The following is a 27991-nucleotide window of genomic DNA, read 5'->3' as shown; positions in this document are numbered from 1 at the left end:
GTTAACCACTATTCCCCGATCAGGTTGAACTGAACAGCTCATTAGCTGCCATACCAATAATCAGCAAAATAACACTGGACCCTGAGGAGAACCTCCACGCAGGCTGCTGGTGCTGCTCCTTACAACCCAATGAGAAGCTTTATATTTCATCATTTTTCAACTCCAAAAGACTGAATTACTCATTTGACATATGCAGATATCCAGAGTGCAATTAATTTGTTCAGCCTTTGACATGATCCCTTGCTTCCTTGGAGCACAGAGGAGAGATATGTTGAAGGGGTTGGAGGGTTCATTTCACAGCCTTTAGAGACTTATGAGGGCAGATACTCTTCGTAGGAGCTGTCTTGCTCATTAGTATCTGGGAAAGTCATTAGATTTTTATGAAATCTTTTTTAAAGATTTGCCTTTTCATAGTTTAAGGGTCACTACTGCACTGCTTCATAGTAATTATACTAATCAGAAATATTTTCTTCCTGCTATACCAATTATCAAGTGGAGAAACTTAAGAAACCAGCATAGGCTCCTACCATATACAGATGGTGCACTCTTTTTTTGTAGTTTTAAGTGCGTATTTTAGCTATCAATCCATAATTCACAAGCACTGTCCATTTTTTTTTCCTCAAAAGTTTTTTTCTGAGGTTTCCAGTTCTTCTTCCTTAAATAAAAAATAAAAAAAGAATAATGTGAACCAGCCTAAGGGTTTATGTGAGACTTTCACAGTCATGAGCTATAGTATCCTTTTCTGCATAGCAAAATGCCATTTTCTGGTTGAGGATCTGAGACTCAGAGGACCATATTCCCAGTAGAGTTTGTGTGTCCAGCTCCTGTGAAAATTAGATATGTAGAGAGGGAAACAGCAAGTAGAATGCAGATATCAGTGCTGAACAGGGCTCCTCGGAGAGCTAGCCAACACTCAGTGAAGTGCAGCACATGATTCAGCTCATCTGAAAGTAGGTCAGCCAAATCCATTCCCTAAAAGTACCTGTTTCTCTCCATGGACTATAAAGAAAGCACAACAGCAGAGCAGATATCTACATTGCAGGTGACAGCGCGGGGCAAAGAGCAGTGTGGTCAGGAGATAGCTGCTCCCTACACGACTCCTGCTCTGCTGAACGCAGACCAGTGAGGGTGACAGAGCACTGGAACAGGCTGCCCAGAGAGGTTGTGGAGTCTCCTTCTCTGGAGACCTTCCAAACCCACTTGAACGCAGTCCTGTGCCACGTGCTCTAGGTGACCCTGCGTGTGCAGGGGGTTGGACTAGATGGCCTCTAGAGATCCCTTCCAACCTTAAGCATTCTATGATTCTAAGATTCTATGATCTCCAGCTTTAAAGCACCATTTCATCCCAAGACTTAAACTTGCTTGCTCACAGCACTTGCTCATGTTGCAAAGCAAGCGCACAACCACCATGATATTAAGATCATAAGCAATCCTAGCAGGAGTTGCAAGATCTCAGGAACAACCACCTCCTCATCACCAGCAACCCCAAACATGGGTCCAAACTGTGGCACTCAGGAGTAGTCCAGACCATGTTAATGCAGGAACATTTCAGAGCTCATCAGGGATACGTGCCACTTTATGATAAAAGCCTGGTCTGTGGGTTGGAATTGATTCCGAGGCTCTCCTTCCTCTCCCACTCCCCATTAAAAAGCAAGTTACTTGCTTACTTGGGCAGTGGCTTTCCCAACAGGCAATAGTGAACATGTCTGTTTATCTATCAAATGGGAGACATTTAGCAGTTCTTCTTCTTCCTCCTCAAGCTGCTTCTCTCAGGATGCTGTAAGCCCTGAAGGTTAATAGGAAGTGATTTTAATTTGTGAAGAGAAGCCTATGATGTGTAGCCTGTCTTCGGAGTCTCTTGTGCTTGCGCCATCCTAGGAAGAATTTCCCAAAGGACATTGGTGAGTTGCTGTGTTGATTCTTGTGACCTTTACTTTAAACTGAACCTTAATGTCTCCACCTGATCACGGATTCACTGTGCAAAGAGAAGTAGATTTCTCTCTTCTTCCTCATGCTGAGGCTGGACTGAGCTCTGTGCCCTGGGGCACAACCTCCCTTCTCTGTTCTCTCAGCAAATGGATGCTTTTGGACTCATCTCTCCCTATTCCTCATCTTCCTACAACAGCCTGCTGCCAGATTTACCAGACGACCTTTAAGAATGGCAAATTGTTATTTTATTCTTTGCTGGTAATTTTCAATTTTACCTTTGAGAACTATTCTACTATGATCTGCTTAATGCTTCATGCCAGATGCAGGGGATTTTCACTGGCATTTTCTGAGGGTTGGGGCTCAGTCTGGAAGCAAGAAAATGGCAAAGGAGGTTCAAAATTATTAATTTATAGCCGAATTTGCCATCTGACACAAAATCCCATAAGAATGACTCTCAAATCTCTCTTCAAACCTCAGTATCAAACCAAATCACCAAGCTGACAATCCCCTATGCAACTGAACTGTAATGCAGCACCACTGACTCTCACGAGGAATAGTCAGGAGGAGGCAATGTGTCCTCTCCACTGCAAGCTGGAACTGCAGATTTACTGCAAAGGAGGTGGGTAAAAAAAAGTTTTAAATGGTGGCAGGAGGAAGCAATTAGTTGAGCTTTGAAATAAGCAGTGGTATTTGCTCTCATATGCCAGCTGGCACATGCACGTGGAAAGCGCAACGTTTGGCCCTGAAGACGATTCCCTGGAAAAGCTCATATAAAAAGCTCTGTTTCAAGTACTTGAGTGATAAGAGTTTCACTTCCATGGTAGTTCAGTGGAAACAAGAGGAATTGTTTTCCTCCTACATAATATACTGTAAATGAAAATTAAATTGATCACAATTCTCATACAAACACACATACACACAAGTTCAGTCTATTTTCCTCACAACCACTTTCCTGGCATAGCTGACACATATTCTGTATATCCAAAAGCCCCATCTGAATCATCAAAGCTACAAGTTATGAATGATTCTGGAGGGCAGTTGCCCAGGCAGAAATGAATCCTGCTCCAGCAGATCTTGGCAGGCTCTAGCAGTGAAAACTGTTTATGTTGGTCCCCTCAGGCCTTTATTCACGCCTTCCCTCTCCTACTCCATGGACCTATGGCTGGTCCATGTAGCCACAAACACATCCTGCTGTCTGGAGTGACCTGAATCCCCACCTGCATCCTCTTGGATTGACTGTCCATTTCCTGTCAAGCCAAATTCAGGATGTACCAATTTATCTTTCACAATTGATGGATGAAGGAAGATTATGTCAGCCAGCTGAACTCCAGGGAACTGTGAGCTATTGTCAGAAAATCATGCTAAGCAACCAGATAAACTTGTTTAAAGATTTTTCTCTCCTTAGCCTACTTGATATATAAAAAAAGAGCAACTAACCAAAAGAACTTTGAAGCAACATGTTTCAGCTGTCTTCAACCCATGTATTCCTTCCTGGCAAGTAACCAGGAAGGAATACACCTAGCATCATGACGGTGAGAACATTATAGAGACTATAATGAAAATCACATTTGTATTATGAATCAAAACCAAATTTCTAACCTGTGGATGTATCTGTCTCTTCAAATACAAAACATGAGGAGGCCCTGCATAACTATTAGTGTGTGCTTAAAAGCACCCTTATCTAATACAATTCTCTCCCATTGGACACTTGTTTCCCAGCTAAAAGGAAGATGGTTTGCATCACTTTGCAGAACTCAAACAAGGCACTGACAGATGTGCAGCGAGTGGTACATTTCCAATGTTATAAGTACCTTTGCTAAATGGGGACCTGTCATGTTAGCTGGGGTGTGAAATAGAGGACTACATCAAAACTCTGTCCTGCTCTTCTTGGACAGACATATTAGGTCTACTGTCCAGAATCTCCAGCCTTGTTTCTCCTTCCTTCCTCAGTCATGCTATTGAAGCACATGAACTCAAAAGAGATTTTGGACGGGGTAAATTTATGGAATTTTAGTTTTCTAATCTACATTTCTTATGTATCACAAGTGACATCAAGGCTGAGTCCAGTGTAACAGGATGAGCTGAGAATGGACACGATTCACGATTTATTAAGTGTCTTCTTACTGAGATTTTATCTTGTGTTTGTTCTTCTCATTGGCTCCTTACCAAAAAGGTTTTATTCCCTCGAGCTTGAAGACTCTCAGATCTACTGGTATCCAGGTCTTCTCTTCCTTTCCACAGTAAACAAAACAATGCCTAGTTTTATTGAAACCAACCCAGAGTAGTGTTTATTATTGAAAATATACAGTATTTCTGAACATTACATAAAAAGCCCAGTAAATACATCTGCTCTAATTCAAAATGCTGAATAGATCATCTCTGTGCAGCATGTAGCACTATAATGCAAACACTCTCTTCCTTGTTCTTTTTACAGTGCTTCCCTTTTATATTTTTTAAACACAGAAAACATGTTCAGTTGTCTGTCTCTACCTCAATCCTGGTAGGTGAAAACAAACAAAAACTTTCCAAAGGTTACTTACATTTTATCAAAAGTATGGGCATAAAAGGAATAAAGATATTTGATGGAGCTATTTAGAGATATTGCTGACTTTATTAAAATTTTGTTTATGAACAGGGCATGGTTCTTGCAAGGCAAAGTGCTCTTTTTTGCACAGTCCAGTGATGCCCTGCTCAACTCCCAGTCTACCAAAAGAAGAAATGGGGAAGGTAAATAAATTTGGATTCCCCACACTATCTCTCAGATCCTCTTTTTCTTGCTGTCACATGTCCTCAAAGGCCAGTTCTGCAAAGAAGGAACTTTTACAAAGAATCAAGAAGATAGACTATTTACAAACCTAACTGTTGAAATCACTGGGAGCCAATGTACAGGATGAGATGGGCAGTATGATAAAAATAGTCTTTGTTCACCACAATACATGAAGGAAAAAGAACAAAAAAAGAGAAAAAATCGATTGTTCCTGGCACTGTGCTGTTTCAGATTTTGTACTGTGAACTTTCACAAGATACAATCAGTGCTGAATCTCTTTCTCCTTTGAATCTGCTGCCCCACCATCCATTCCAGTATGCTTTTGTCTGGTTGCCTTAAAGCAGCATCATGAGTATGAGGAATGAGAGTCCACAAAATATGACGGGCATCTCATTGCGGAAGAGCACAGTGCAGAAGAAAATACGAAGAAAAGGGTTTGAGGAGAGTGAAGAAAGGAGAACCCTGAAGGCCACCGGGTGGTGCATGTATGTGTGGGGCATATCACACGGCTGCTGTCTGTTTGATGCTATGGAAGCTGATTCGTGTTGGGGATGTGGGGATAGACATGGCACGTGCCACACGGACCCGGAGGGAGTGGTGGTCTTGCCAACGGTGCCATCTTTTCCTGGCAGCAGAACGAACCTGGTGAGAGAAAGAGGAAAGGATTTAAATATCTAGATTACTCAGATGTCCTCTTTTCAAGTGACATTAGACCACATTTAAACAAATGATAGCAGGTGCAAGCCACTGAAAGACACGGGTCTTGATTCAAATGCCTAAGTAGGGGTACTCAGTCCTATTGATATTCTCTTGGGTACTGCACCCTGAGAGAGGAATAGGCTTCCCATATATCTCCCAAATATCTGCCTCATATCTGCAACCTCATGTAGATGTCCTAAATACTCTAGGTTATTTCAAATAGCAATAATCGCCTTAGCTTAGGCAATCAAGCCCTCAAGGCGCATCTATATGATGGACTTTTTGGATAGACTTTTTTTAGGTGCTGTGGGTGCTCACACTTCCCTTTACAAGGAATTGAATAATCATAAATCATCTAACTAAACATTGGTATCTACAACGCAGGAAAAAACACCTAAGCTAATTTTTGTAGGCTGCCTGTATAGGCAGTGGAGAGTTGTTCTGTACAATCAATGGAAAGTCATCCCCAAGAGATGATTAAAACAGATAAATGATGAATTAAAAGTGTCTATTTTATTGTATGGACTAGAGAGGAAGCCCAGGTGCTATTGCTCAATTGTGTAGAGCAAACAAGGTAGTGAAAAGCAGGGGATAGGAACGTACCCTCAAACACAGTAGGAGGGAAGGGTATGGATACCCTTAAAATAGACTGTACCTTCTTCCTGCCCAACCACTAGCAGGGAAGACCCAGAATAATAATCTGGAATGAAATTTAACATCTTTTAGATCAGTTTCTGAGTATACCTGGTGATCTCAACTAACTGTGGAGATTTGAGAGTTATTCAGACCTTTTACCTGAACAGCAAGGTAAGTAGACAAAATTAGATTAAATGAATTTGGGCCCAGCTTCTTGGACAATCAATCACGAACTATAACCATGACACTTGAGTAGGATATTGACATTCAGCTGTCAACATTAAATCCAGTCAAATTAAAAAGCAGAGCATTTTAATATTCCAGCGTCTATATCAAGTCAGGGACTCCTAAAAACACACCTTTGAGAAGGTGGTGTCATGAATAATACAATGTAGATATTACTTTTAAACTAGTGACCCATATTTCATTTTATAACTAACAAAGAACCAGTCAGTTCAGTCAAAGGGTATGACTCATCTTCTCCTAAAGCAGATGTCCAAACCAAGCCAGATTCTGTGGTCTGATGAAGAATACAACTTGCTTAGCTTTACATGTCTGGATTATAAATTTAGCTAAATTTAGGTGATATTGATACCTTGAATATTTTTCAATCCTTAATGCAATTATCTTCATTGCAAGGGAAGGGAGTGTTCTTATCCCCATTTTACCAACTGCTTGCTGAACCTTGGGTATTAATAGCAGTGATGTTGTTGTAGAGTAGATCTCAACATGGATCAGCTGCCATGGCAACTGTACAAGGCCAGGGCTGAGCTTGCAGAGCCTGTGCAAAACCCATGCTGACACAGCTTCTCAGTTATCAGCACCTGAGCAAGGCACAACAAAGCCATCGTGGGTGTATCTTTATCACCACCAGAACTTCAGGAAAGATGATAACATTGAAATAAGCTCTCCACAGCTGCACAGCCATTAGCTTTCTTTGGAGGCTTGGGCTCTGCCTTTGGGTGCAGAGTGAAGCCTGCTCAAAACACAAGGAGCACATACTTGAGGAACCAATCCCTGCTTCAGACCAGGTCTAACACACTGTATATAGGGGTGCTTAAACACGTCGTGTTGACGAGCTCAAATAGAAAAGATGCATATCCCATATTGTTAGTCCTCAGTGTCTTAGATTAGCAAGAATGATGGCCTGGTGACAGTCCATAAGAAGGGCATGGCAAGGAGAGATCTAGACTCCATCTCTCAGATTGTTTTCCTCCTCCCATGTCTTGGTGGGCCTTCAGGGTCTTGGACAATCCCAGAGACTGCAGTGCTGCTTAGAATCTCTGCAGTTCTGTGGTCTTACAGCCTTACCCTATAGCCCTCTCTCATCACCAGTTTTGCCAATGAAATATTCCCTATTTTAAATCTGTGAGTATTGACTTACAAAAGAGTTTTGACATCACCCTCTTGGGCACTTTACTGGGGAAACACTGCAGCTCTCCTGAGGACTGAGGTGCTCTGGATGACCCGGCTGGATCTGAGACAGGCTGCTTAAGTACTCTGACACTTAAGGCAGGTAGATGCAGGGGCAATGTGAGCCTGGCTAAGTGTCTGTCACCTAAGGCAAATAAGTAGCATGGAAAATGTTAGAGGGATATCCAATTTGTTGAAATTGCCCCACGAAGAACATGGGACTTGCTTTGCAGATAGATATTGCCTCTAAAATGCTCATTTCTCCCCAAATGTGACAAAATGAAAAGATTTTGTTAGAAACTTTTTTTTTCATGTCTGCTGGAGCACAATTCACCCTTGCACAGGGAGCCTGTGACCCACTTAAGTCCTACAAAGAGGTGAACTTCATCACTGATGCAAACATGGGAAGGAATCTCTCCGTACAGTACAACCTTGTTAATATTAATAGCAGGTTGACGGCCCTATGAATCCAGGTATCCAAGGTACTCCTGAAACAGCATTTCACCCGGTCAGTGAAAGGGAGAGTCACTTCAGGGCCTTTGTGTGTTTCTGAGCAATTTGTGTGAACAGATACTTACTCAGCCAGTGAAGCCAGACTAGATTTATCATTTGAGCTTCAAACCAACCAAGTCAAAAAGATTCACCTGGAGATAAAGATGTGAGTCTAAACAAGCAGTTGTCTGAATGGCTTTATGATATTGTTTGATTAAGAATTTTGAGAAAGGATAAAAAATAGTAGCAAAAGTGCTGTCTTCTTGCATAACCAGAACCATTTCTAGTGGGTTGGGCACATGGAAATAGGCTCTGCACTTTCAAGGTGAGAGGAATGCATTTCTTAAGACAGAATGAGTCACTGCAATTAGGAAGTGGCCAGGGAGCAAGCAGAATAGGTTATGCTCAAATTTGTCTCCTATAACTCAACTCAGAGACAAAAAGTTAGCTTAACTTGAGGTCAGAAAAGAAAAATGGCTCACTGCTACAATAACATGTTAAAAAAAAAACATCAAAGAAGCTGTTACACAGAGAAAGTAATAAAAAAAAAAGAAAAAGCAAAATAGCAACTTAGAATCTGGTTAATCTCCAGAAGAGCAACTAGGCCTATCCATTAAGCATTTGTAGAGTCAGTACCACTTTCTAGAGTTCAAATGAACACATCTGTGATTTGAAATTAATAGCACTTGCCTCTAGTACCTTCAAGTTTCATACAGAATCATAGCTTCATACAGAATCACAACCACTATTACAAGTGGTTAAAGCTTAATAAGCAGCCTCACAAATACAAATTATCGGCTTGGTCTTTGTATAACTTCAGTTGCTTGAGACGACAAAGTGATGCTGAACAGACAAACTAGTTCTGTGTTGATCTTTGGTTCATCTTTTTTCCTGCTGTTACTACCATTAAATTCTCCTTTTTAAGTCTTTGCACTTTGCTGACATCAAATAATCACAGTTCCTGAATATGTGGCCAGATTTACCAAAATATTGGTCCTATAGACCATGGGCATTATTTTCACCAGGCGTGTTTTATGACAGCCAAGAGAAAGAATTCAGGCTGTGGAGTAGATAGATAGAAATCATGGGGTGATAGTTTCTCTTTCCTAATAGGATTGCCTAAACGAGTAGAACTGGGAGTTCTCAAACTTTTACATAGTACAGATCACATCTGGTCATAAAGATCATGCCCTCAGAAGAAGAATTAAAGAAAAAGGAAGGGAGTTAGTTAGAATATTCAAAGAGGTTTTGTTTTGTAATAGGCATCAGCTGTTGTTATGTATGCTATACACTAGCTCATGGATAATTTCTTGAAGCAATCAATGAAAAATGAGCTGAGGAAGGATCCTTCAGTGGCATTAAAATCTATTTTTGGAAGAAATGTCATTTTTTTTTAGCAGAAACAGAGAAAAACTTGGTCTGTTTACACACTGCTTAGAACAAAGAAGGGGCCTGTCCATTCCGAGTTTTTTTACGTAATACAAAAATGTAATAGCAGTAATGCAGAGAAAATGCATTGATAATATAAGTAGCATTAAATGGAGCCATGAGGATATTGGAAGTTCCCAGAAAACCTGATCCAAAAACAACTGAAATAAATGAAAAAAAGTAATGTAGATTATAATGGGCTTTGGAACAGGCCAAGTTTTTGCTCCATGAAAATAGTTCTCAGTGATGAATTCAGCAAATTCCACCTACATTTTGTTCCAAGCCTTGGACCTCTTTGATAGCCATAGATAACCTTGGACTTGAAACATTTTTGGTTATGGATGATGTTGCAAATTATATCAAAGTTGGTGGAGATCCATTCATTTTCACTATGGATGAGGAAGAGGAACTTTCAGTAATGTCCACAGCAGCAAAAGGGAAAACATATGCAGGTCTCTCAAGTTTTTGGACGATGGTCTCACTATGTCTGATCTTGTAGCAGAATCCACATCCCTGATGCTCCTGAAGCCCTGGCCTCTGTTTGTAGCAGAGACACAGGAAAAGCCTTGTTGCAGAAAAAACCTTGGCAACAGTTCATCAAAAGGAGATATCTAAAACAGGTCAGACGAACTCCACCATCAGCTGGGTGAACTATGTAGTCTACAAAGGGAGTTGGAGGGTGATCAGCTCAGCGGCAGATGTGTATCTAATGTTAGGGGGATGAATTCTCCCTTAAATTAAAAGTCAGGGGAAGATATACCTTGACATACTGAAAGTTTTCCATACAGTTATGGTATCTTTCCACCTTCAAGGAAGGATGGTATATAATTTAAAAGACATTTAGAGTAAATTCTGATAGAGAGTCCAAAGGAGATGCGTTTCCAGGTCCTTGGAAAGATTAAGTGCAAATCCAAATGGAAGCAAAGAAATATAATTTCCTAAGTACAGAGTTCACTGGAGTAATTGATCTGGGGATTTGCAGGAGAGGAGCTAATCAACTCTTGGTTGTTTCTAAAACACTTGGAGAAATGCAAGTATGTTTTTATACATTTTGTACATTTTTGTATACACTGATTGAATATACCTGTGTCCTACAACCATCTCTCCCACTATGTGAATGGCTTTACAAGGTTCCCAGTAAAGCCAAATCCTCAAGCCCAGTTACTGTTAGACAAAAGAACCAGCCAACCATCTCTGCACGAAACTGCATTGCCAGTGCTTAACCCTCTCAGCACAGGGAGGGGATGTAGAGCCCAAAAAAATCATGGCAATATATTCTGTAATCTTAGGAGAATAAAGCTTACATAGACCATTTTTCCCCAGATAGCCTACATCACGCTAGTACTTTATGTACTGTTAAGATTATTTTATGCTGTAAAAAGTCCCCTTTCACTTCTCTGCAATATATTCATTCTTTGGGAATCAGAGTTTTTGGCAGCAATCTCACATATCCCTGTAATGGGTGGATAGTTCTGCAGCACCTGTCAGACTAGGAGGTTGTAGTCACAGCAATGAAGGTGACTTTTTACAAGGACACACTTAATTGTGGAAGAAAGATACATAGAAGAGAGTGCAGCCCTGGGATGAACTGTTGCTTGCTGGTCCCAAAGGGAAGGTTTGGTTCCTTGAATTGGCTTTACACAGATCCTAAGGGGCGTTCAGGAGCAGTACTTACCCCCACATCACTGGGCCCCTTTGAACAGAAAGCAAACATTATGGAAGATTAAGCTTTAGCCTTCTAGTCCACCCCCATATTCATATTTATGCAGTGATTTGGAGGAACGCTTAATGCATGTCCTTTGGGTTCAGAATGAATAATGTGAAGTTTGTTTAGATTGATGGGCAGGTGGATGACTAACCATTTAGGTGGTGATTCACAGTTGGCAATTATAATGAATAGCCTCCCAAGAAGATCAGATCAAAATAAGCTACTTTGAGCTTAATAGATTTTGAGAGACAGATGGTGCCTGGGTAAAGGGTCAATACAAAAAAATTAAACATATTTATCCTTGTCTTGCACCTTGTTATGAGAATAGTTTATTATGCCATCCAATGAAGTAACCTTTCTACTCCGCACTGGTTATGGTTCTTCTCTAAGTTAACGAATTGATTTACATCTTAAATGCTAATTCGTAGCTCATTTTTGATACAGACCAGATAATAGTGGAACATGAGGCCTGCCTGAGTTGAGAATTCATACTTTGTAGAATAGTTTCACACAAGGCTCTTGCTGGTTAAGTATCCCCCTGAGACATACTTGGAAATGAAGGGCAGCCACCTTACTATGAACATATGTTTAATGGAATTATAGAAAAATTAAGGTTTGTAAAGGCCTCAGAAGGCATCTGGTCCAAACCTCTGATCAAAGTAAGTGTAGCTTAAAAATTATATATGTATTTGAAGTTATATCAAGGCCTTATCCAGTTGTTTTGAATATGTCTAAGAAGAGATCTCTCAAAACATATCCGTGCCCCTCTTCAATTGATTAAACACCCTATTTTTTGTTTATTTTTTGTTTGTTTTTCCCATAATGTTTAAAAATTCCCTTGTTTCCTTCATTCAATTGACAGTACAGTCAGCTCTGCTCTTTTTTTTCTCTTCATCACCACCATCTCTTCTTAAATTTGAGGCGTTCTAATGCTTCATTACCTTCATTCATAAGCACTCCGTTATGGTTATAGCATAGCCATATGTTGTGTGGTTATCATCTCCCATTATGGTTGGCAAGGTTTTCAAGAGTCCCAGAGCTCTCTGAGGGATTTTGCTTCTCATGGCTTGGCCTTCAACACTGATGGTTGTTGGAAATTATATAAGGCACTCAGTAACGACTGTAGACATTCTCCCGAGGCAGGGGTCCTTCTCCCTTATCATCTTATTTCCATCATGCTTTTATCAGGAGCAGGAGTCAAGCCTATCACTGAAATACTCTGAAATACTGTTATCAGAGGCTGTTGAAAAATATTTTCTTTCCTTTTGTTGGGGATACAGCTGTACCTGGGATCTGATCTACTATAACTGGGACCCAACTGCAATGAACGGCAGCCGACTCGAGCCTGGCTAACACAACTGTGGAGATAGATACATTTGGAAGGTCAATTTAAGTGTTAGGGAATGTCACTATGTCTCTTCAGTTGGCTTTTGAAGCTTCCCTATGTAAAGTCTGGGCTGACAACTGTCTTCACTGGCCAGTTTTTAGGGCTAAAAGCAGCAAGCCTTTTTTGCTCGTGAAACAATAGCAACTGTTTTCTTTGGTTTCATTTCATGCAAAGAAAACAATCATAAGGTACTCTATATCTGGTACTGAAATTCTCCAAGAATGTAGACAAAACTCTTTGGGTAGCCTTTTCCACTGCTAGACTGTCCTCAGGGGAAAAAAGTTGCTCTTTAATATACAGTCTGAACCTCTCTCGTTTCAGCTTATGGCCTCATCCTACTATCATGCACCACCATGGAGAGCCTGGCAATGTTTCCATAACCTACCCATAGCTGTCAGAAGGCTGCTAGGTACCTCCAAAGCCTTCTTCTTTCCAGGCTACGCAAGCCCAGTTCCTTTAGCTTCTCCTCATAGTGCACAAAGTGCTCTGGTATTGTCAGAAACAAATGCTCTTTGCCACTAAGATTAAATCAAATGTTCTTACAAGCATTGTGGATGAGGTTGGTGAAAGAGCTAAAAATTCTTTGAAAAATAAAAGGCAAAATCAATTCACCAATATAAAAGTTCACATTGTACTCCGAATGGCATCTCTATTTACCATTTAAAATCCAGTTTAGAATGTACTTTCAAGTCATAAATATGTTTAAATTCTGCTTTGACTTGTGCCTGCAGCAAATTTTCACACAACGACAAATATATACACACACCCCTTATATTAGCTGAGAATATACTGTTAGGTGAAAACCAAAGAAGTTTTTAAATCTCCTGACAATAAATTATTTCAGGTGCCAGATTCCTATATCATGTAATTCTAGATATGTCCGAGTCATCTTGTCCCATGTGCTGACTCAGTCATGAAAAAAAGCAGAAAGAGACAGCAGAAAGAGACAAAAATATTGATTAAAAAAGCAGTGCTCATTTTATTTGAACAACTAAGTAGGTTGGACCATTTATGTCACTGTCCAGGATACTACAGAACTAATGCACCAGAAAGTGGTGCTATGGGGGAGCGCAGACATCTAACTCCTACCTGTCTTTTCAAAAATAGAGCTTGGTGAAATGAAGTCAAGTCTCTGAAAAATCAGATTTCTCTTTCTGCCTGCACTCACTGTTCATCTGCCTTTCTCCTCTCTCTCTCTCTCTCTCTATTTTTTCCTTCCTTTTTTTCCTGATGTTGATTTTGCCCTCTGTGGCTAGTAAATATTCTATTTTTTGCATAGTCTCTAGTCAATTTATGCTAGCCAAGTGCCAGTGACCTCTTATGCCCATCCATGGCACACATATGCTTGTCCACAGCAGAATTTTTAAGAAGTAATGAGGCATAGAGGACTGTGAGTTCTGCACCTAAGCTGCTTCTCCTCTGATTCACCAGAATAACTTGTGTAACATGCAAGAGCTTACAAAGTCAGCCACGAAAGAAAACAACCCCCCTTTCCTCTAAAGTACCTCACTCGGTCAAAACTGAGGAAGTTGAAGTACTTAAAAACATGTGGGACAGCAATAGATCAGTCCATGTCTTTGTTACAGTACAGTCTTGGCAGGCGATGCAATTATCAGTTAAATGAGCAAAATCTGCTATGGATCTCATTTACACTGCTGAGATCTCATGTGGATTTGGTGACATTCCCTTCATATCCACTTCTTGCAGGGATGCTGCCCTGAGATCATGATGGTACTTCTGTACTGTTCTTCTCATGTGAGGCTTTTCATAGGAGACACTTGAGGAACACTGACTGCACTGCATATAAAACTGAACATAAACCAATGCTTAGATATGGAAGTTAATAATGAGAAAACACTATCACAGTGACAAAAAGAGCAGTTTCATGTATGAAGAGCTGAAAGCATCCTTCTATGTATCTCATTATTGTTAAACAAGAATTAGGTCAACCTGAGACTTCAGCTGACTCAAGTACATTGAAGCATTTGAAGTGTTCGTCATCTATAAAATAAGCCTCACAGTGTTGCACTGGATTTGAGCTGAAATAGTGGTGATTCAAAAGCTAAGAGATGGTGTAACTAAGAATGTTTCAAATAACGCTCACAGCATTTAAAAGAGGCAGTCATCTTATTATGATCTTAAGGAAGGTAAGAGATGCTTCTTTCTTAGTTATATACATGTCTGGAGAAAAAAAAAATTAAAAATGCAAACCTATGATATTGACTCCCAGGACATTTTTATAAGTCTACGATTACATTAGTTATATCCTAGCCCATCTATACCCTTATTGACACTTTCATATCTTTTGACCACTCCCTAGAAGTGTAGAAATATCAAGAATAATTGCATTCCTACAAACTCTATGAAAATCAGGCATCAGAGGGAGGTGAGAAGGGAGTGCCACTACCAGGGGAAAGGCAAAGAGGCATTATTTCCCTTGCAACAGGTTAAGTGCAAGTCAGCATCCATCCAATAGCAGGCCAACTCAAATACATGAGCTCCAGATGAGACACAGCATATATGAACTCTTGCTTGGCACGTAACTCATAAGGACTATAGATGTGTACGGGAAAAATTCCAATAATTGGGAAAGGAAAAAAAATAAAGGAAACCCTGTTTTCGTTGACCTTGCTTGAGGGGAGACACTTGCATTGGGTCCAGCTGAGCATTATGAAAAGTTTTTAGGAAAGGTTTTCCCATGAGAATGGAGCAGCACTGGAGCAAACAGAGAGGCTCTAACACCTACATCCTTAGAGATTTTCAAACTCAGTTGGACGAGGCCGTGATTAGAAGATATAGCAGGAGATTGGACAAGATGACTCTAGAGTCTCATCCAACTTGAATTAATTATGCAGACAAAATGTGTGTATAACATGCATTCCTTTTTGTTTCAAGTCATCAGGATCATTCCTTTTATACATGTTCTGTAGCAAAAAGACAACTGAGATGTGATCAGGTGAGAAGTCTTCTACAGCCGATGAAATAGCACTGAAATATGCTAATAAGAGAATATGACTTCCTGTAAAAGGAAAAGTTTCTGGATACCAATGGAAAAGGTTCCTTGGGACAGGGTTTACCTGCTCTGGGTTTAGAACTGGTGCTAGAGTAGTGAGTAACCTGATCAAAGATCTCCACTATTTAGAAATTTTCGCTTGATCTACCATCCTGAATATCTTCTATAGCCAGTGAGGAAAAAATATGTATTTTAGGGCATAATTAATCTGATTTACTACTCTTCTGAATGTCATAAGTAATGACTGTTATACAGTCCACTGACTGTATAAGTCCAGATGACTAGCTCAGACACAGACACTTACAGTGGTGATATCTATCTTTAGCCAGATGGCTCCCTCACAGCATGACCATAGACACAGCTAACTGCAAGACTTCCTGACCCAGGGGTTAAGAAAGTGAGTGGTTAAGGAATCTAGCTTTATACATCTCTCTGGACCTCTTAATCACCATGCTCAGCTTTTTCGTATCTCATATCTGGAGTTCAGTTCTGCCTACCTACTGTTACAGGAACTAGACCTCACTTACATCCTTCCTTTCCTACGGTTTACAAGAAACAAACACAGTCATAATTGTCCTTGAAGAATGCTAAGTGACACTGTGCATGCAGACAGAAAAGTCATTATGAATAGTCAGTAAAAAAGATCAATGTCTTTGGTCAATTATGACTGTAAAAATCTCATTCATCTGTCCTTGTAGAGGCTCTTGTATGGTTCTAAATTCTCCACAAAACTTTTTACCAATAATTGAAATAAAATAGAACCAGAAGGTCAGGGAAAGAGTTAGTTGAGCAAATAAGAAATGGTGCAGATAAAAATGAAGAGAGATAGGAAAAAGTAAGTCATTATGGGTGAATAGAATAAAATAAGTTAATAGAATAGGGAGGAATTACGACAGATAAATGGCTTCTCATGACACCAGCTGGACTCGTAAGCCTTCTGAATGACCTCAGATTCAGCTTTAAAGAACCCATGGCATGCCATAATTTGCATGTAATCCTATTCGAGTCACCGAAGAAGGCCAAATGATTTTTTTACTTTGTTTAATAATGTCAGTGATGAGAGCACAAATGAGGAGAGAATACAGATGAAGCCTGGAGGTGTCAAAGAAGACATGACATGTGGCAATCTGGCAAAGATGGAGATTTTGGTGACGTGGTAACAACCAAGGCCTTCACACTAGCCTTGGATGGCAGTGTAGTCTGTACAGTCCTTTCACTTCCAAGGAGACAGCACACAGCCTGACTACAAGTTCTTACTACAAGTAATGTGGCCTTCGGGATGTGATCTGAGCAACATAACCTGTGAGGAATGCTTTATGAGCATGTGGTGATCTACTGAGAATAGGCACTATTAGTAAGGAGAACTTTTATAACTGTATACTGTTACAAACTTCATAATTCTGGACAATGTAGTCACAAACCCAGAATGGGTATTTATACTTCATTGAATTTTCTACTTGTTTTGAGGTTATGGAGAGCTGAAGGTGGAACAGGGTTGAAATTTCATTGTTTTAAACCATTATGCTACTTCAAAGACATTTCCTCTGTACCTTAAGATGTGTCCAAAGTCCTTCTATAGTCCTAAAGGAGAAAACTGTGTAATATTTGGGGCACTCACCCTTATTATAAATCTCAAATAAGTAGGTAGAGAATTACTATGGTCTAGCCAGGCAAGAGGAAGCTTTATATTAGATATCATAGAATCATAGAATCATAGAATGCTTAGGGTTGGAAGGGACCTCTAGAGATCATCTAGTCCAACCCCCCTGCACACGCAGGGTCACCTAGAGCACGTGGCACAGGACTGCATCCAAGCGGGTTTTGAAGATCTCCAGAGAAGGAGACTCCACAACCTCTCTGGGCAGCCTGTTCCAGGGCTCTGTCACCCTCACTGTTAAGAAATTTTTCCTTAAGTTCCTATGGAATTTTTGATGTTTCAGTTTCCGGCCATTTCCTCTAGTCCTATCAGTGGCCACCACTGAAAAGAGACCATCCCCGTCCTCTGCACTCCCTCCCTTGAGGTATTTATATACACTGATTAGATCCCCTCTCAGCCTTCTCTTCTCCAGGCTGAACAGGCCCAGCTCACTCAGCCTCTCCTCATAGGGCAGATGTTCCAGGCCCCTGATCATCCTTGTAGCCCTGCGCTGGACTCTCTCCAGCAGCTCCACATCCCTCTTGTACTGTGGAGCCCAGAACTGGACACAGTACTCCAGATGCGGCCTCACCAGGGCTGAGTAGAGGGGCAGGATCACCTCCCTCGACCTGCTGGAGACGCTCTTCTTAATGCAGCCCAGGATCCCATTGGCCTTTTTGGCCACGAGGGCACACTGCTGCCTCATGGTCAACTTGTCGTCCACCATGACACCCAGGTCTTTCTCCGCAGAGCTGCTCTCCACAAGGTCGGTCCCCAGCCTGTACTGGTGTCTGGGGTTATTCCTCCCCAGGTGCAGGACCTTGCACTTGGCCTTGTTGAATTGCATGAGGTTTTTCACCGCCCAGTTGTCCAGTCTGTCCAGGTTCCTCTGGATGGCAGCGCAGCCCTCTGGGGTATCGGCTACTCCTCCCAGTTTCGTGTCATCAGCAAACTTGCTGAGGGAGCACTCTGTGCCTTCATCCAGGTCATTGATGAATAAATTGAACAGGACTGGACCAAGGACTGACCCCTGGGGGACCCCACTAGCCACAGGCCTCCAACTAGACTCTGCACCGCTGATCACCACTCTCTGGGCCCTGCCATCCAGCCAGTTCCTAATCCATCTCACTGTGCACTCATCTATCCCACACTTCCGGAGCTTGCCCAGGAGGATGTTGTGAGGGACGGTGTCAAAAGCCTTGGTGAAGTCGAGATAGACGACATCCACCACTCTCCCCTCGTCTATCCAGCCGGTCATTTCATCATAGAAGGCTATCAGGTTAGTCAGGCAAGATTTTCCCTTGGTGAATCCATGCTGACTACTCTTGAGCACCTTCTTGTCCTCCATGTGCCTGGAGACAACAGCCAGTATGAGCCGTTCCATCACTTTTCCGGGGACGGAGGTGAGGCTGACTGGCCTGTAGTTGCCTGGGTCCTCCTTCTTGCCTTTTTTGAAGACTGGCGTGACATTGGCCTTCTTCCAGTCTTCTGGCACCTCCCCCGTTCTCCAGGATCTTTCAAAGATGATGGAGAGCGGCTTAGCTATGACCTCTGCCAGCTCCCGCAGCACTCTGGGGTGCATCCCATCAGGGCCCATGGATTTGTGGGTATCGAGGTTCCTTAGGTGCTCTCTGACCCAATCTTCCTCTACCCAGGGCAAGTCTTCCTCTCCACCCGCTTCTTCTCTTGCCTCTAGGGCCTGGGGCTCTAAAGGGCTGCCCTTGGTAAACACCGAAGCAAAGAAGTCATTGAGCAACTCTGCTTTTTCTGTGTTATTTGTAACCAAGGTGCCCATCCCGTCCTCCAGCGGACCCACGTTCTCCCTGATCTTCCTTTTGCTGTTAATGTATTTGAAGAATTTTTTTTTTGTTGTTTTTAACGTCCCTTGCCAGCTTGCCTTCCAGACGTGCCTTAGCTTTCCTTGTCGCATCTCTGCATTCCCTGACTATGTTCCTGTATTTCTCCCAGGGGGCCTGTCCTTTTTTCCACATTCTGTATACCGCTGCCTTCTGCTTGAGCATTGCCACAAGCTCCCGGCTCATCCACGCAGGTCGCCTGCCCCCTCTGCCTCCCTTCCTACATACAGGGATGCACTGTTGCTGGACGTGGAGGAAGTGCCGCTTGAAAACTAACCAGCTCTCTTGGGCCCCCCTGCCTTCTAGAGCACTAGCCCATGGGATTCTACCGAGGAGGTCTCTGAAGAGGCTAAAGTTGGCCCTCCTGAAGTCCATCGTCGCAAGGCTACTTACAGCCCTGCCTCCTCCTCGTTGAATCCTGAACTCCACCAACTCATGGTCACTGCAGCCGAGGCTACCCCCCACCTTAACATCTCCTACTAGGCCCTCCCTATTTGATAGCACGAGGTCCAGTAGCCCACCTCTCCTCGTCGGCTCCTCCACAACCTGCGTCAAAAAGTTATCGTCGACGCTCTGCAGGAACCTCCAGGACTGCTTATGCCTGGCTGTGTTGTCCTCCCAGTTGATGTCGGGGTAGTTGAAGTCCCCCATGAGAACCAGGGCCTGTGACCGTGAGGCAACATCCAGCTGCCTATAGAAGGCCTCATCAACCTCCTCGTCCTGGTCAGGTGGCCGGTAGCAGACACCCACCACAGTGTCTCCCACATTAGCCTGCCCTCTAATCCTTACCCACAAGCTCTCAACTCGCTCATCCTCGACTCCCAGGTTGAGCTCCATGCATTCCAGTTGCTCTCTCACATAAAGAGCAACTCCACCACCTCGCCTTCCCAGCCTGTCCTTCCTAAAGAGCACATAGCCTTCCATGGCAGCGCTCCAGTCGTGCGAGCTATCCCACCACGTCTCTGTGATTCCGATGAGATCATGACGCTGGGACCGCACACAGATCTCCAGTTCATCCTGCTTATTCCCCATGCTTCGCGCATTGGTATACAGGCATTTCAGGGAAGCAACAGAGGCCACAGGTTTCCCAGGAGGGGTGAAAGAGGACCCTCTGTGGTCATTTCCTACCCTCACTTCCCCACTACCATACTCCCGCTGGACGCCATTTGACCTGGGCTGTGCGGTACTGCTTGCCGCGTCAGTGTGCCACTCCCCTTCCCCCTTCTTGCCTAGTTTAAAGCCCTCCTAACCAGGTTGGCCAGCCTTTTTGCAAAGAGACGTGTGCCCCTCTTGCTAAGATGAGTACCATCGTTCCCCACTAGCTGTTGGTCATCAAACAGAGACCCATGGTCGTAGAAGCCGAAATCCTGTTGCCAGGTCCAGCGGCGCAGCCAGTTGTTTAGCTGCCATATTCGCCTTCTCCTCCTTGAGTCCATTCCCCTCGTTGGCAGAATGGAGGAGAAAATATAACCATATGGGTATCGTAGGACTGAAAATGAAACCGACTTTACTGCCTCCATGGAAGGTTTTCATTCTGCATTAATAAGGTAAACTAGGGAAATATTACAACTCTTACTGAAGGGACATACCAAGCTTCTGGTGCCTTAACTCTATCAGGAGAGGGTACAGTACAAAGTCACACAAAACAGATATGAGTGCTGACAAGGATTACAAAAGAACTCCGCTATATGGAAAGTTTTTGAGTTAAATGTAGTCCCACGGTTGAAGGGTCTGCACCATTTCACCTTCCTATTTTTGAGGCAAATGGAGTGGTCAAAATTCAGTGAAAGGAAGTCAGAAAGAGAATTAAAAATATTTCCAGTCTATAAAAACAGCATGTGCCTTGTTTGAGAAAGGAGCATTCTTTTTTTTTTTCCGCATCACTCCAAAGTTGATGGAGAAGGAGGAATAAGAAGACAAGCCAGAAAAATACTGGCACTTCAGTGGCTGAGGTGTAGAAAATGTTACAGAGCAGCTGGGTGAGAAGGCATGCTCATTCTATCTCATAACATCATACAGGGAGCCCACAATGAAATTAGACAGCAGCACATGTGAAATATACAGCAGGAATAATTAAGACATGGAATTCATTTCTACCGTGGCCCGGAATTTAATTGGACAAAGATGACACGCAATGCAAATAAATGAGACACTGGCAGAAAAAGCAGGGGAAAAGATATAAATCTCTCACACTTCAGGTGTTAAGTTAAACACTGAGAGGAATTAGCGAGACATTTCTTGCATGAGTAGCAGTCCTCAAAATTAACACTGAGGAACAGCACCAACCCTGGCCCCCAGTCTCTTTTTAAATCCCACTCAGAGTTGATATCCACACAGAAAAAGGACTTAACTCAGCAGAGCAATCCTATTATAAAAATACATCATCTACAGCACATTCTTAACAAGTCTAGAAGTAATGCACATTTATACCCAGAAATCATATTTAGAATTAATGAGAAACTTCAAAGAAATCTGACAATGTGGAATAAATTTTTATAATCTGAGGAGACTTTTCCTCTGCCCTGACCTCCCACATGATAACTTGCATTTGATAAAGCTTTGTGAAAAAAGGTCACCCACACAGTGGGCTGGGAAATTGAGATGCACATTAAGGGAAATTTCTTCAAGAGCACCATACTGATGTGATTACAACCCTGTGAAGATACATCTCATTTCCCTAAAATTAGTCAGTCAGGTAGGTTCCACTTCTGAAGAATTAATTACATTGACAGCAGAGGATACAACTTACCTCACCATTCAAGAAGCAGTAAAATACTGACACAAAGAAACCCTGCAAAAAAGAGAAAGCAGTCAGTTATTAGGTAAGTATTTTAACATGCCGAACTGCAGATTGAGCTTTATCCAGAGATCATCCTGAGCATAACTATACTCTTGTTGAGATCATCCACTTACAGACTGATCAAATTTCTACCCTACACTTTCATCAGAAAATACAAGGTGGATCGCAGTTCACAGATAAGACTTGAGAGCACAGTTTGGATGGCAATGCCACTGGTTAAAGGGGTAACTGTACCAAAATATATCTAGAGTCTCCAGCTGCCTTCCCAAAATGTCACAGGCTTCTCACATATCTTGTGTCATGCCTACCGGTTCTATGCGGTCAGATATCAAGGATACCACAGTGGGGTTTCAAATGGTCTTAGATGGTTGTGCGTGGGCAAATGTATCAAATCAGGTTGTTTACGTTCAGCTGAGCTGAAATGCACTGTAGGATCTATTGACAGTAATGGCTAGACCTCTTTAATGACTGCCAAGACTGTAATGACTCTAATGGAAGTTCAGAGGATGACATGATGACACTTTAAATTTTGAATCTGTGAGTACAGGCCCATCCTTTTTGCTTTCAGTAATTATTGTAATGATTTTCTCAGAGAGAATCCTAAGCTACATCTCTTACATACAACTTCATATCTCTAACAATAAAAATAAACAGGAGACATTAAGCTTCAGGAGATACATCAAATTAAAAATGTGGATAGGTTCACAGGTAAGGGTTTAAGCCCTACTGTTCATGGATTTAAAGGATCATCTTTCTTTTGGGATTTTGTGTTTCTGTTTCTGGTGTGATGTTCTGGTTTCAAAGATAAAAGTTTTCAAATAAAAACAGTAATCTAGAGCTCAAAACCTGCAGTCATAGATTTGGTTTGAGAGTGTGTGTATTTGTGCGCGCTCTGTATTTGTATCCGTATCCTGAATACAAGAGCACCCATTCCTGCAGAAGTAGTACACTAGTGTCAAACACAGTTATACCCAGTTCAAGAGTGTCTTAAGGCAGAGGTAAAGCCCCAGGCCACATCTAAGCAGAAGTATGTGGCTGAACATTGTAAGTTCCATTGGCTTTGCACTAAGTTCAGAGAGCTGGGGCAATTACTCACCTTCCACTGCCTCATACATCCTGGCAAAACTCCTCTTAAATTCAAGTAAAAGAGGGGATAGCTCACGTCTGTGTAACACAAGCAAGCCCACCAGAGAAGAGTTGTTTTCCTTTGCTTTAGCAACTTCTAATCTAAATTTCATCTCCCTCTGTATTCACTGAAGAGATACAGACAGGTACCTTGAGAGTTTGATTCATCCTCCTCTCACAGTCATTTTAGAATGGGATGAAACAACATCTTTCTCATTAGAGGGAGCCTAAATGAAGAGTTTCATCTAAAGACTTAATGTATGAACAACCGATGTTAAGGGCAATGAATCTCTCTGGTATGTATCTGAGAGGAGAGCTGCATGCATCTACTAAGTAAGTATGCACTATGAAGCTGTATTCTTTTTAACTGATAAGCCTGCCATGAACTTCATTGCTATAAGCTTCAAAATTGAAGAACACAGAACATTCCTAGCAGCATTTAATATCAGCTATAAACTTATTCTCCTACCTGAAAAGATTGCAGGAAGGAGTTGAAATAGATGAAGACAATCTGTGAAATGTCATCTTCACCAGGGTTGACGAAGAAGAGCATATAGGTAATGCCTAGCAGAGGCAGAAGGACTAATGTTGCCTTGACTGCCTTCCTGTGAGGAGAAAAGAGAAAATACCAGTGAACACAAGAGAGAACAACAGTGTTATCTGAACTGCTGCAAAATGACCCAATCCAAATAAATAACTCCTTTTGTGGAAAGAGAGCAGGACTCTGAGAGCAATTCAGAGGATAATTAAGTATCTGTATTACCTGAAGAGGGAATTTGAGTGCCTACATAAGACAGGTCAGCACCTGCACATGTTGAACAGGGAGTAAACAAGAGGAGAAGAGAAGGATGTCTTAAGACATGTCTGTTTAGGGCTTTCCAGCATGTACAGTCATTGGAGGAAAGAGGCATCTTCAGAAAAAAAAAATTATATGTCCATTTCCGTCCCAATCAAGTGATTGGAGTTAGGCAGTCTTAGTACTCTCTGTGGGCGCCTCCATCACTCAGGGCACTCTGCTAGTGCATTTTCTGAGGACAGCAGTGGAGGCCTGTTTTTGCACAATGGCCTAATATTATGAGCATTGCCAAGGGGAATATCCAGATTTCAGACCTTTCTCAGCCTGCCTGCATATGAACCATCCCAAAGCTCATGACCAGCTTATTCTACAACCCAGCACGAATGCTCCTTCCATCCTTCCAGGACAGGCTTGGGCCTCAAGCTTTGAAGGATACAGGTTTTCCAGGACAAGGAGAGGAGTAAGTAAGAGGGAATCTGATCACATGGTTGAAAGGGTGGACAGAGTTTAGCAGGAGGAACAGGGAAAGAATGACAGCCTCCAATTTCTGTTGAAAAGTAATAGGTGAATTTGACAGCAACAGTTTCTAATCAGTACTTAACCACTTGAAGTTCTGAGGGGGCTTCTACCTTAGAATTTGACTGTTTGTCTCCACACCATGAACCCTAGCAGACAAATGGAAACATTTCTATATCCTTGCCTTTCTGTCTTTGTCCTCCAGACTGTTTCTGTCTTACCACCAATACTTGCTTTAGGCCGAAGCCTTAAGATTCCTTTGAGTTCCAGAGAGTGTAATATTTTTACATGCAAGGAAGAAAACGTGAGAAGTGAGTGATTCAGCTGATGAGCAGTGTTTCTGTTCCCATAGACCTGACTTATGCCCATCTCCCTTTTCAGTCTGGAGTGTAAATGGTCTCTCTGCTACATCTATACATCCAAAACAATGACCTAGGGTTGTCTTACAAATAATAAACAAGCAGATGGTGCACAGTGAAGCTTAAATGATTATTAACAGAATAACCAGGGGAAAGTCTTTATTATTTGTATTGTAATAGCATATTATTAATAGATATTAATAGTATTAATCAATATTAACCACTGAACAGCACTTAATTGTGCCGGGTGCTGTACAGATGTAGAAGAAGGCAACTTTGCTACCATATCTAAGCATAAAGCAGCCAGAGGCAGCTAAAGATGAGCAGGTAGGGAAAACATGGAGCACAAAGACACAGACAGTGTCGTATTAGAGTGACAGTCTTAAACTACCTGCCACATCATTTAATATTTCCTTAACAAAGCTTCGGAGTACCCAGCTTTAGAGCAACAAGGCTTGCCTCAGGCTTGCTTGGAATCAAAAGGGTTTCTATTTAGACTGGGGGAAAGAAGAGCATCTCAGAGAGTGTGTAACAGAGATAAGATCACCATCATCTGTTCAAGAACAAAGACAGTCACTCCAGATTGCCTCAGAATCTAATTTGTCTAATGATCCCTCTCGACTGCAGCACAGAGAAAAATGCACTGAGTTTTGAACCCATTTTGTTTTTTGTGCTAGTTCTTGCTTTATCTTGTTTTATCTTGTTTATTAATTTCAGAATTGCCCCCAAACTCCACACAGGAGCAACAGGAAGAAAATAGATAAAATAAAAACCCGTTAATGCAGCAAAACTGTTTCCAAAGTGAAGAGTGGGCTGATTTGAGGACAAGAGGATTCAGGCCTCAGCCTGGTGCACTTCACATATTTGTAAAGATTTTCTTTACAAATGACTTAGAGGATCATGGCTGTCTTGCTCCACAAACCCATGCTATTTCACAGAATGGGAGGACTTCTTTATCAGTAGAGGAGCCTTGACCATGCTCTAAAGGCCCATCCTGCAAGATGCTGCGGGTAGGAAGAGTTGAAGGGGCACTCACTGTTTCCTGATAGATCTCAAAGAATGTTCTTTCATTAGTGTTTAGGACTGATCTGATGCCAGAAGGGGCCAGGTCACCTTATTTCTGCTGCATTCCTTTCTCTTCTGCCACAGTAGAGTTTGCGAGGTTGCACCATCACCCAGCTCTTGGTACTGATCTACCTGAAAACCATCCCAATAAAATGTAATGATTCATTCAGCCAGTTCCCTGACACAAATCCACTGAGTGGCTACATTAATGCTGGTGCCTGCAAATGGGAGAGGGCAGAAGCATCCCTCATTCCCATACCCTACACATGAAAGCAACCATCAAGCCATAGGGCTTGAAAAATACTAGGACTTCAGCAGTAATCTATGAACACAAAGGAATTATATTGCTATTGATTACAGGCAGTGCTTTGATGGAGATCTTTGCTCTTGTTCCCTAAAGATGGAAGAAGGAGAAGACACGGAAGGCAGTTCTTTCCTGACATTACAAACAGCAAGAAGTGTCAGCTGACTTACCTGTATTGGATTGTTTCTGAAGTGGTTGAAGCTCTCAGTTTTGTCATTAAAATCCTAACTATGTTAAATAGAAATACAAAATTTATCTGAAAAATGAAAGAAAGAGAGAGAGAAAAAAAAAGACAATAAGTCAAACAGTCAAAAAGGAGGAGACACTTTAAAAGGCATTTTGCAGTTCTGATCCAAGTGAAATCATCCCCTTAGTTTTACCATTGATGACAGAAGACTCAGAAGTTTACCAGAAACGTCAGCTTATGCAACAAATATCTGACAGCAATTAATCTTTACAAAAGTGCAGTGGAAATGTAGCACAAACCTAGCAGTTCCAGTCAGGAATCTTTCCTGAATGCCATAAGGAATCTGAGGAGCGGGATTCGTTAGACTACATGTATCTGTCTCTTCAGCTGGATTCTCAAGGCTCCCCATGTGGACTCTGTGGCAGCTCTGTGCTGTGCTGATATGGCTTGAAATCACCCTCCTGTTCCATAACAGGTTGTCATGGTTAGGTAAGGCTCCGATGAACCCAAAGATACTCTGAAGAGATCTCAGTGTCACACTGCACTCCTTTTATGAGGAAAGCTACTGTGGAAGCTACTCAGCTATAGAAGAATTTAAAAAGGAGCAGATGAATCTTTTTTAATCTATTAAGTTGGGTAATTATTATATGTTTTGAAATCTTACTGCTCAAAATTGAGATTTGCTATAATTACCGTTGATGTAACATATGCTAATAAGTTTCTTATATAAGTTTACTCTCAGTGTAAACAGGAAAAAAAAAAAAGATTGTAATTTCTTGGCTGTGATCAGCAGAAGAGTTTGGCACCTTGGAACGATTTGGGTTGCTTTCAATAGAAAAAGTAGAGTAGTTTGAAACATACTGCTCTGTCTCAAAATTGTCTATGATGTCTATGATGTGATAAAAACAGAACTGCTTTCTCAGGAATCCTGACCTACAGTTGTAAGAAGATGTTTATCTTGCTCGCACTTCCAGAGTCCCAGACGTCCTGGCATTTTGCAGTCCATGAATGGAGCAATTCTGTGATTGACTTTCAGCTATTTATGAACATTGTAGCAGCATTGCCAATTTAAAGATGGTTGCAGAATACCTTTTTTTTTTTCCATGGAGCATATTTCAGTGATCGCAGTATCTTGAGAACCATCACATTACTCCCCGGGGCAACTGTAACACTGTTTATAACGAATGGTGCAGCAGGCACTCCTAACAGACACTGAGAGACTGGTAATCCAGGAAATCATGTACAGTAAATGTTTATGTGAACTGCCAAAATTCTGCTCTAATGGTTAGTGTGTGATCTTTTTGAAACTACTTTCTTAGCACAACAGGGCCTTGGGGCGTATAAGTAACAAAAAAAATAGCACAGTTTCCTTTATCTTGCTGCCAATTGTCTTTGCTATATTTAAGAGCTCCAAATCAACTGATTCTCACTTTATTTAACAGAGACCTAAACAGCTTCAAATCACTGATTTTACTTGAATGTTAAATGCTTCTCATTGATGTTTGAATGGTTCCTCATTAACAAGAGGAATGTTCATCCAGTTGCTGCTGAGGGCTGGGTCGATGAGGGTGTCTTTCAACCATGGGAAGAAAAGTTCTGCCTCTGAAAACCCACCACCAAATCACAACATTCTTCATAAGATCAGAGCCAGGTTTCACTTATGTCTATCAAGGATGAAAAAAAAGGCACCAAGCCCAAACTCGCAGTTTTCACAATCGTTATGGAAGATGCCAAATGGAATTATAGGCTCTTAGACAAGGTCAAGTTCCAAATATAATTAGAACTAATCAAACGGGATTAACATTATGAACCTTACTGAAGATAGCATTTCAAGTTTCATGAGTCCTAGTCTGATGTGACAGCAGGGAATTGGAA

The 27991-nt window shown here is 41.7% G+C and overlaps 1 protein-coding gene across 1 annotated transcript in view; it reads right to left on the bottom strand.

Moving 5' to 3' along the window:
- Window positions 1–4520: 4520 nt before the first annotated feature.
- The window catches only part of CRHR2 (corticotropin releasing hormone receptor 2), a 100594-nt gene continuing 77123 nt past the window's right edge, over window positions 4521–27991 (bottom strand). Inside the window, exons 9-12 of the mRNA XM_088534798.1 lie at window positions 26100–26185; window positions 23359–23494; window positions 21714–21755; window positions 4521–5338 (exon numbers count right to left, since the gene is read on the bottom strand). Coding sequence (XP_088390924.1) covers window positions 5198–5338; window positions 21714–21755; window positions 23359–23494; window positions 26100–26185 — 405 coding nt within the window. The 3' untranslated portion in view covers window positions 4521–5197. The remainder of the gene's footprint in view (window positions 5339–21713; window positions 21756–23358; window positions 23495–26099; window positions 26186–27991) is intronic.

Source organism: Tinamus guttatus, unplaced genomic scaffold (assembly GCF_059628265.1).
Source record: "Tinamus guttatus ecotype Peru unplaced genomic scaffold, ASM5962826v1 Tinamus_guttatus_pri_ptg000599l, whole genome shotgun sequence".
Classification (NCBI taxonomy): domain Eukaryota; kingdom Metazoa; phylum Chordata; class Aves; order Tinamiformes; family Tinamidae; genus Tinamus; species Tinamus guttatus.
Note: the sequence above shows the minus strand (reverse complement) of the source record. Positions and strands in the feature narration are given on the sequence as shown.